The sequence below is a fragment of the Halichoeres trimaculatus genome, unplaced genomic scaffold (assembly GCF_033239565.1).
Source record: "Halichoeres trimaculatus isolate MK-OKI-2021-1 unplaced genomic scaffold, fHalTri1.1 fHalTri1_scaffold_19, whole genome shotgun sequence".
NCBI classification, from domain to species: domain Eukaryota; kingdom Metazoa; phylum Chordata; class Actinopteri; order Labriformes; family Labridae; genus Halichoeres; species Halichoeres trimaculatus.
Window position 1 is genome coordinate 22,436,911 of NW_027437197.1, and position 10,603 is coordinate 22,447,513.

Sequence of the window (10,603 nt, forward strand, 5' to 3'; positions counted from 1 at the left end):
TTGCAGGTGCTAAGGCAAAAACAGGAAGTTCAACTGCATAAGTGAAGCTGTGGTTTTGAGGATAACAGATACAGAGAGAAAGGTTAACGGACTCCCTGTACATAGGCCATGAAGAAATCAGAAAGTGTGCATGTGTGATATAACTCATTATTAGGTAAACATCCGTCGCCTGCTCGAGCATGTGGAGGAACGACATGCACGAGTACAGTGATTGTGGACCCAGCCTTCACCGGAGGACTATGTCTTAAAAATAGACAACTGGCATGTCTAAAATAGGCGGATCTTCAACTACAAAAGGGTTCAGGGAACATTAGATGGGGTTCATTTCTTCGTGAACTGACCCCAGCACTTGTCTGAATGTCAGGGCTACGTGATTTAAACCCAGAGACTCTGTTGCAAATTCTTGACTCATTGTAATCAATAAACTTCAGCTTCAACTGAGAACTTGGCCATCTTCTCTTGGGTGATGAGATTGATACTTAAGTTTCAGTTTCTCTTCTCTACTTGTGCTCCTCATAATACCCCATGTGCTCGCATCTATCTATCTATCTATCTATCTATCTATCTATCTATCTATCTATCTATCTATCTATCTATCTATCTATCTATCTATCTATCTATCTATCTATCTATCTATCTAGAAAGATAGATAGATGAATAGACGGACAGATGAATAGACGGACAGATAGATAGATAGATAGATAGATAGATAGATAGATAGATAGATAGATAGATAGATAGATAGATAGATAGATAGATAGATAGATAGATAGATAGATAGACAGATGGATTCTACATTAGGAGTCAGATGTTAATTTCCACTAGAGTACCCTGCATAAGGACTTAGTAGAATTATGTTAAGAGTACCCTATTGTGTGTGGGAATAAGAGTATCCTATAGTGTGCGGGAAATTGCATAGTAATACTAGTAACTGACGAAGTGAGGGAAAAACACCACATTTTTCAACAACCATAACATTCCCTTAACATTAGCTTTTCGTGGTTTAGCTGTCTACTTACTCATGTGATGCGATGCATTGAGGTGGTGTCTGTTTGCTGTGAGTTTGACACCCTAATCTGACAACACTTTATCATCGGTATGTAAAAATGTGTTTTGTTTGGAAGCGAATAAACAGTCGCCCTGCCAACAACAGTCAGCGAGGGTCAAGGGGTGATGTCACAGCGGGGATTGAGTGGCGTCTTGTTTTTAAGAGATGCTTTTTACCCTTTCTCCTTGGCTCTTAAAACAAAGACAATGGGAAGGGTAGACGAAAGGGTAAGATGGAGGGGAAGGAGTAAGAATGACAATCAGGATTAGCCTTAAGACAGTGTCTTGAATCTGCTTAAAATGCATTTACGGTAAAGCAGCTGTGAGGAACTTTTCCTGTGTCAATGTCAGTATCCCCAGTCAAGTGGAACATCTGATCAATTTGCTGATGCGTACTTCAACACTTTCCTTTTAACTGTTCAATTTCACCATAAAAAAACATTTGTGTGGGAAATGTAAACAAAATTCACGAGGAGCTGAGTGCTGTAAATTGCTTCGTTGGACTCTAAACCTGTGACAGAGTTGACATTAAGATAATTACTTCATTTACTGAACCACTTTGTATCGTCAATCGTCTTGAGTTCTTATGTAAGCAGAGGTGATAGTACTCATCTGAGTCTATTAAAAACTCATTTGGTCACCACGGGTGAGGAGTGACCAGCCTGTAGAGATTCAGAGGTCGTGATAGTAGCGTTTGAACATTGGGGACAGGAAAGCAAAAGAAAAAAAGCATATTCCAAATAACCCGGGAGGGGAAACACATTGACTGTATACAACATGGCAGCTTTTTGTAGGTTAAGCCAAATGTATTTGGAGATCCCCCCAAAGACTGGCTGCAGGATAACAGACCAAGCAGCAACCTAGTCTGCAAAAATAAGAATGTTAACAGTCTAAACAAGTCATTTCTGTACAGAACGTCTTGATAACTTGTGATTTTCTAAGTTATTAGACTCACAAGTATTGCTCTTACCAGTGCATGGCTGACTTTTTAAAGTTTTTATCTGTTATTCGATGGAAAATAAGAGGTATGGTGTAAAATATGACATGTTTTTGACAGATTTAGCTCAGTAAGGATTGAGGAGTAAAGGAGAAACAGGTACGAGGAGAAGTAACTGACACTAACACAAGAGTCAGTGAAGTTTATTTTTTACCATTAGTGTCCACTTCAAACTAATTCAAGATGCTGTTACACTGACGTACCACTACAACCTGATCTCTGCTATTTTACCGGCAGACTGAAATAAGAAGAAGGTGCTGGACATCAATATTGCAGCTCCACTGGCCAATTCCTAATTTGAAGACTCTGGCTCTAAAAATATCAGCTGAGCAAAGTGCAAGTGCCCATTACAGGGGTACTTTGGCTTCATTTTTGTACAAAAGAAGGAGATGGAGATAAGGACATGTCTTAAATAGAGTCAGGACAAAAACCTCTGTAAAAGGACAAGAAATCAAACAAGAGTGTTTCTTAAAATGGGAAGTTGTTAAAGCTTTCTTTATACCTTCCTATGTGTACTGTTAAACAGCTATACATCCCAGAACACCATTAACTGAACTGGCCAAATCTTTGCTATTTATTTTTAAAGATGTTCTGCCTCTGCATCTTCCTGGCCATCATCAGTTTATGAATATAAAGTAAACGCCTGCACAATGCTGCACTTCTCCAAAAAAGGAAATGCCAATGAGGCCGACATCAAAGGTTAACCTGTCGGCATCTCTAAACAGGGGTCTGTATACCGGATCCTGACAGTCTTTGATTTCCTTGAGCGCCGCAAGGCTCCAAAGCTTTCATGTCGTCGCTGAATACTCGACCTTCACACAGGATGTGGACTAAGTCTTTAGACTTAAACTTGTGAGGTCTGAGATAGAGAGCGGAGATCATCGTGCATCATGGATTTCCACTCTCCTTATTTATTTCTGTCGAGTCATTTTCACTCAGATAATCAATAAGAACAAATTAATCTTTTTTCTCTCTAAGTGTGAAGAATTGTCCTTCTCTTCGCTGGGCCTCCCGGCCAAGGTTGGCGCGAGGTCGAGCTGCACTATTGATGGACTTGATCTCACATCAAACTGCAAGGCTTATGCACTCACTGCAGCCCTTAAAAACTGTGGCCTTGCATCCCAATGCAGGGCTGAGCCTGATGCTGTCTGACGTGCAAACCTACCAATCAGTGCAGATTAAGCACATGGGTTTCAAATGGGTTGACCTACACACCCCTCATTAACAGAAACCCTATGTTTTTCCAAGCCAGAGGATGTCATCCAGTCTACTATGTTTGCTATAGATATAGTCAACAAAAGAATAGATTCTATACCCTTCTCATTTTGACAAAGCCTTTGATAACAACTTTTAATTGCTTGTTTTGTCCATTTTGCAATCAAAACAATAATTTACTAACCACTCCATAAACTAATTGCTTCAGCTCTTCTGCTACCACCAGAGGAATAAAAATCCTTGTATCTAACACAAAAACAGTGAGCTTACTTATTCAGCTGACTGTATCAGTGAATACGGTATGTAAGCAAGGATAGAAGGCAGTAACAAAGGTTCAACATCGACATCTGAGGGTCATTTTACTCTCTTTTCTCTGAAATGAATGGTGATAAACGGTAGCAGATTTTTAATAATGGCCCTTGTCTCCTGTTTGTGTAACCTTGCTCAGTGCGCAGCCCTTCCTGCCAGCTTCAATTAGTTTCAGTGTCATGACATGCTCATCTTCACAGGTGCAACATGTTCCAACATCTCCCGGCAGACGTCTCTTTGCTCTACCTTGGAGTCATTATGAAACCAGGCTGGAGGAAACATACCACGGAGTAAAGAACATTGTGCTTTCTTTCATGGCAGGTTGAGATTTTCTCTTACTGGAGGATGTCTTAGCAAGATCATGATGTACCCTTCAGGCACCGATTACATTTATGTGTGGTCAGTTTGAATGGAAAAATACTGGAACTGTTTGTGTAGGTGTCCATTAGCTGAAAAGTGCATTTAGATGCAGCTTTTTCAATAAGTGGTTTGAACTTGTTGATTTTATAAGCTTCTTAGCTGAGCAGCTCATGTTTATTTCTTGCAGACAGGTGAGTCTTGTTTCTGTCTTTCTAAAAGATTTCTGTCCAAATTCAGATACACTGAATCAATCCTAATCCTTCATCTAAAAAAATTGTGAGGGATTCCATAAGAAGACAATACCTGAGGGCTGTTTCAGCCTTTATGCAAACAACCAAGAGGGCACCTCCCGTTGCAACAGGGTCAGTTGAATTGATCGATGTATATCACTTAAAGGGACTGTGAGGAGTTTCTGAGCAATCTAGAAAGTCTCCCTTCTAGATATATGCCTGATCCTTATCCACAATCTAAAGTGAGATTATTAGCGCCAATACAGCTCATTATGAAATGCGACTTCTTAGCTACCTGATTGATTTGGGCAAGACTGGGTTGATGTAAGTCTTTATGACAACACTACGCTAGCTGATAAAGTTAAAAGTTTAGAAGTGAGAAGAGAGATCTGTGTTCTTCTCTGCTGAAAATGATTTCTGTGATTAATTTTGTAGTGATGGTGGACACTGGAGCCTAACTGTCAGACTGAAAAAAGACAGAAGAGAAGCAGAAAGATAAACAGGAGAGTGTTACAGCACGGGCTAAAGGCTAACACAGGAGCTAAACTGTTTGTGCTAATGTTCATTCCAACTCACAGTCAGCAGTTATTCTGCGGTGGTCTGTTTAAATTTTGGAGTCTATCAATAAAATGAAGAGTGAGGTTACGTTAGCTCTGATTGGTAGATGACTGGCAGGACATAACCAGGATTCACTAACGTTACACATGTACAGCTGCGCTATATGTAGATGGCTACTAAACTATGGTACAAACTTACTATGTTTGCTTGTTGTCAGTTTTCAAACTGTGTTGCTACGTAACTGTACTGATAAATACCTGATGCAATGCACTAAGTCACATGCTGTGACGCTGCTTCTGCATCAGGCAGATAGCACCTGGAAATTAGAAATTAACTTAATACATCAAGACCCACACACTATGGGGGATTGGCCGGAGCATAAACCACTCTAATGGAAGAACAGAGAATGTCTGCTGTTCCTTATCTTTTTTCATGCACACGATTTCAACGTTGTGGTTGCTTGTCAGTGCTTTGGCAAAGCTCATTTTAGGCCGAGTCAGTAGTTTATGGCAAATCTCTAGTTCAGTCTCAATCAATCAGTCTTTATTTGTATAGCCCCAAATTATGACAAATGTTATCTCAAGACACTTTCCAAAAACATTAACAGGTCTAGACCCGTTGATGTTAATAGAATTTTATTCGCAGAAACCCATCATAAAGACAAGATAAGGAGTCTTATCTCATCTCAACCCACCATGAGTGCTGCATTTTGCAGCATTTAGCAAGGAAAAACTTCCCTTTAATCGACAGAAACCTTGGACAGAACCAGACTCATATTAGACATCTGCCTTGACTGTGTTGGTTATGCTACAAACAAAACACTTAACAGTGCTCTGATAAAAAATAATAAAAAAAAAAAAAAATCTCTCTCTGACCCCATCCCAGTCTCCTCAGATGTCCGTCTAACATGAGTCTGGTTCTGTCCGAGGTTTCTGCCTGTTAAAGAGAAGTTTTTCCTTGCTAAAAGCTGCAAAGTGCTGTACTCATGATGGGTTAAGATGAGGTAAGACTCCTTGATTTGCCTTGATGTCGGGTTTCTGTTTATAAAATTTTATGAACATTAACAGGTTTAGACCTGTGAATGTTTTTAGAAAGTTTCTTGAGATAATGTTTGTAATGATTTGGCACTATATAGATAAAGACTGATTGATTGAATAATGATTGGTTGCTGAACTATCTGATGAAAGCAGGTCTTAATCTACAGCTAGTGATGCAACAAGGCAGGATTTGTTGTACACCCCCAATTCTTTGACTTTAGTTTGTTTTTGTTTTAAAAGTTTTCACAAAGAACATTTTGAAACAGACCAGACATTCACTACTAAGGTAGGCAGAAGTGATGAGGACAACTTGAGTACACCCAACTACAGGAAACGCCAGGAGAAGTAATCTGAAATTGACGTCATGGTGATCGTAGGCGCTGTCAGCATGCACAGGCCCTGATTAAATCTAAAGGTTGTAATATTTCATACAGTTTTAAAAATACCAGTTTCAAAACATCAAGAGGGCACTTGGCATGAGTCATCATCTTACAACCACTTTGCACTTTTTCATAATGTTGAGATCATTCAACTTGGTCCCACACACTTAAAAAGCAGGTGTACAAGAGACTGATAGCACAACCTCCAACCTTTCTACAACCTTAAATTCTCCAAATCCACAGAACAAGACAAAATCAAGAGTCAATCTGGATGTTTACAGCATAAGTCAGACTCAAATGTAGTGGATGCACTGTTTCTCACTGTTACATTTTCAAAACATGAACAGCAGCCATGGAGATACACCCTTCTTTAGTTCAATAGTGTCATATTATATCTCAATCACCTACAGCCCCAATCCTCTTGTGATGAATCTGAATGAGGAAGGGTTCCTCATGGGCAGCAACAGTTTAAACACAGACCGTAGTTGTCATGCTGGAAGTGTCATTTCGAATCAGACGGTGCTGTTTTGCTCTACAACTACCGCTGAGACGCTGGGTTGATGGGTAAAAAACAGCGCTCACTTTGCAGGCGATGCAGGGAAACAAGATCTGCCAGCTATGACTCCGTGTCGTGTCCATGTTTCTGAGCATTAAAATATGGTTACAGCAACTGTCAGAATGGAGAGGCTGGCTGAATGTTCATTTGATGGTGCAGGGAGGGGAGGATGGGCGGGTGACATCACTCTGGGAGGCAGCCATGTTTGTGCCCTTGGCCAACAAACACATTTATGATACTTTATGGGTGTGCCAGGAATGGAAATGTGCTCATATTAACCGAAAGCCTCATCCATTCAGACAGTGCTCCTGATCGGCTGTTTTTCTTTTTTTTTCTAAGCTGTCATGACATGTATGAGTAAGGTGGAGGTGTTTGACGCTGGACTCTGTTGCCATGAGACATATGGAAGGAGCTGCTTCAAAAATGAGCTTCTCATTTGAGTAATTTAATGTCTTCTGTATGAATATGCTAGCTTAGCTTTAGCTCAGGGAGTTGGTTTCACTAGTTTGAAATTTATGACAAGCACATAACCCAGACTGACAGTCACATGAGGCGGTTGCTTTGGTGACATCCAGACTCAAACCCTCACTGAGTCAACCTGGCAAGATGGAACCAACTCATCAGCATCAGTTACAGCTCTCCACGACTTGTGGTGTGTAAATGTTTCCATCATTATATTGGAAGACAAAGATCAGAGACACAAACAAACTGCCAGGTTGTAAACAGTGTTTTCTAAAAACACTTCCCCCTGCATGACGCATACTGGAAATGTTAATGGCACATTTTCTAAAGAGCAAGAGTGTGCCTTTTGGAAGCTGACTCACCTAAACCAACTGTTAAAATGTTAAAATGACAATAAGTAAAAAGGAGCTGAGAAAAATAAGATCAAGGCTGAAGCTGAGAGCTTACCTTGAATTCCTCCAGGATTTTATACGTTTTCGCCCTGTACTCGCAAAAGTTTTTAACCTCCTTGCACTCGGGACAGCACCCATTGTGCTCCACTTTGGTGCACTTGGGGTGCAGTTTAGGGCACTCAGGCTGGTCGCACACAGGCCCGTCCTCCGTGCACTCGCACGGACAGTTCGAGTGTCCCGGATAGAAGCGCTCCCCGAGTTTGTACACGAAGCCACTGTCATCCACGCACCCTTTACCCCGGTAGTCATCAAAGACGATGTTCTCACTGGCCGTCCGCTCCGCCTCGTCCGCGGCGTAATCCTCGGGGTTTCCCACCGAGGCCAGACGCACGGCGCTCGGGGCCAGCAGGAGGACGCAGGCGGCCGAGAGGAGGAGAGGGCCCATCCTTCCCATCCTTCGCCGCGGCATCGATACCCACATTCAACGAGATTGTCTGGATGTCATCCCTAAGCTCCCTGTATCCTCTCCGGATCCGTCCTGCGCTTCATTACCATCCCCACAGTCATCACCACATGAGGAAGAGGGCTGCTGTGGAGAGAATAAGAGATAATATGATGGACGATGATTCACTGCAGCAGTTCTGATACACCCCCTTTGACCACTAAACACTGCATTTCAATACTTCTGAATTTGGCTCTGGCCTTTGTATATTTTATCCTCCTGCTGTGGATGAAATTCAAGTTTCCACATTATCATTCTATCTCCAGAACAAACGGGTCACAACAGACTGTTATTCATACATGAGTAAAACATTTAACAACACAGACACAGCACAGTCTACATCTCTCTTCTGTTTGGTGTTGGTGGAGATTTGGAGGTGTTCTGCTCCAAATTATTCACTTTGTCAGAAATCTCCAACGTCCAACAGTGAAAGAAAAGGTTAAAGCGTGCATAATGTAAAGTGGGTGGAGTGGGCTCATCACATTATTTCTCAAACTCCACAAAAACCAAACCTATGAGCTATCTTTGCGCAATTCCAAACTACAGGAGCGACCACACTGACAACAGGTAGCTATTAGTCCCGTTTTAATTCAACACGAAACCAGTGATTCTACACATCACTGCTCCAGCAATGCTCTTACATTTACATGCTGTCACTAAATCAGACATGCAACATGCACATGTCCTGAATCTCAAATGCGCAATGATTTTTAACCCCCCTCCAAAAACGCATCTGTCCTCACGGAAAGGAAAACGCATGGAGCGTAATTCGGACAGCTCTGACAAATACTCAGCTGGAAAAAAAAAATCTGCCTTTTTGATTTCAATTGCATTGCTTGTGACAGCAGGGATACATAACCGAAGGGAAACTCACCGTGCTGGAAATTGCTTGATATCCACTTAGCGTAAATCCGGAGAGCCAAGCACACAGAACAGATTACAGATAGTCGTCTAGCCTATATCGGAAACTTCACTTTATCCAGCGGGTAAATTCACCAGACTCCACCAGACTCGATAATCCACCCTGTCGGTCGTGATGGTGGCTTTAAAAGCTATTAAAACACCAGCCCTTAGGCGAAATGGTTCCCCCTTAAAGAGCGGGGAAAATGATATCCACATAAAAGTAGGTTTGCTTCATGGTTATCCTCCTTGGACTCACCTTTTTTTTGAGACAATATCACAGTTACGTCCAAAGGCATGCGGTATACGGTGAAGGAGACCGAGAAAAGAATCCTATGTAGCGTTCCCTGAGAATCCAGAGTCAATTCAGTATTTCCAAACGACGCAGGTGAACATTAGAAAGCAGCAGCCAGTCTTGTTGCACATATGTGCGTGTACATCCAGCGGTTGCGTGACGATGAGCGACAAAAATCCGGGTTAGTGGAAGTTAAAGAGTATAAAAAATGAAACCATTCAGGATCGAAGTCAGACATTATTTGATTTGCTGTTTATCGACAGAGGTCGCATTCATCGTCAGCTGAGGAGGGAGCGCTCCGACTTTCAGCACCTTGGAGAGCGACTGTCTCCTGCGTCCTGCACTGAGCACAGCACAGCAAGGCAGAGCAGAGCAGAGCAGAGGAGAGCTGAGCACCCACCACCCCCTCTTTCACCCACAGACACAACAACCCTCACATCCCGCGATCCGAAGACAACTCTGACTCTGGCTTCTCAAACTGGTGCAGCAAGAGTTAAAGGCTGAAAAAAAAGGAGTAGAGATAAGTGTTCTGTAGACAGACGGTCCTCAAGGACCAGCAGAGGAGGTGAGGCTCGATCAGTCAAATGAGTGTGGGTGCCTTTTTGTGTCTCTGTTTGTATTTGTGTCATGAGTGTGTGCGTCCATGCGCATGTGTCAGATAGTCTTCACACATGACCTGCAGCATGTTTTCCTGACTCACTATTTGCAGCACAGTTTTGCAGAAACCCATTTGTATTCTACAGTGCGAGGCGAAAGGAGAGAGACGCTGACTTCTCAGCCCCTACAACAACAGAAAAATACATGGTGGCTTTGCAGAGCTAGAGCAGCAGCTTTGTTTTACAGATGGTAGCCCATAGGGGCCACTGCCTGACTACATTCAGTCTGAGAACAGATGACTGACTGAGACCCCAAAGACATTCCCTTAATTAGCTTTTCCCATGAGGAATCACGCACATCTTATCAACTGCAACCTTAAGGCCTGTCTCCTTCTAATATGAATATGTGTTCGTGGCCTTTATCCGAGTAATGATCCAAACCTGCTGTTTTACTGGAGCTCCTTTACTTGAAGCACTTGTCAGTATCTGGTGTAACACAGCCCCATGCTCACCTTTATACATAAAAATGGCTCAGTTACATCTGCAGCATGAAAAGGCATACCAACTCAAACCCAACTCAAACAGCCTGAGGAAGCAAAATTTATTCACATGTTGGGTCATATCCTGAATTCTGGTTTCACTACATCACATTTATCTCAAACAAAAACTACCTTTACATTAATATCATGGCTGCATCTGGCTGTGGGATCATATGCATATTGGTAAGCTATTCTGATGCAGATACTGCTATTGTTACTGATGCGGAG

At 42.1% G+C, this 10,603-nt stretch overlaps 1 protein-coding gene across 2 annotated transcripts in view; it reads right to left on the reverse strand.

Moving 5' to 3' along the window:
• vwc2l (von Willebrand factor C domain containing 2 like) overlaps positions 1–9,807 on the reverse strand; it is a 46,628-nt gene extending 36,821 nt beyond the window's left edge. The window contains exons 1-2 of one of the 2 annotated variants that reach the window (XM_074695251.1): positions 8,920–9,807; positions 7,599–8,129 (exon numbers count right to left, since the gene is read on the reverse strand). In XM_074695251.1, coding sequence (XP_074551352.1) covers positions 7,599–8,024 — 426 coding nt within the window. In that variant the 5' untranslated portion in view covers positions 8,025–8,129; positions 8,920–9,807. Of the gene's footprint in view, positions 1–7,598; positions 8,133–8,919 lie in introns of both variants that reach the window. The other variant, XM_074695250.1, reaches the window with a different exon arrangement.
• Between the last annotated feature and the right edge of the window lie 796 nt (positions 9,808–10,603).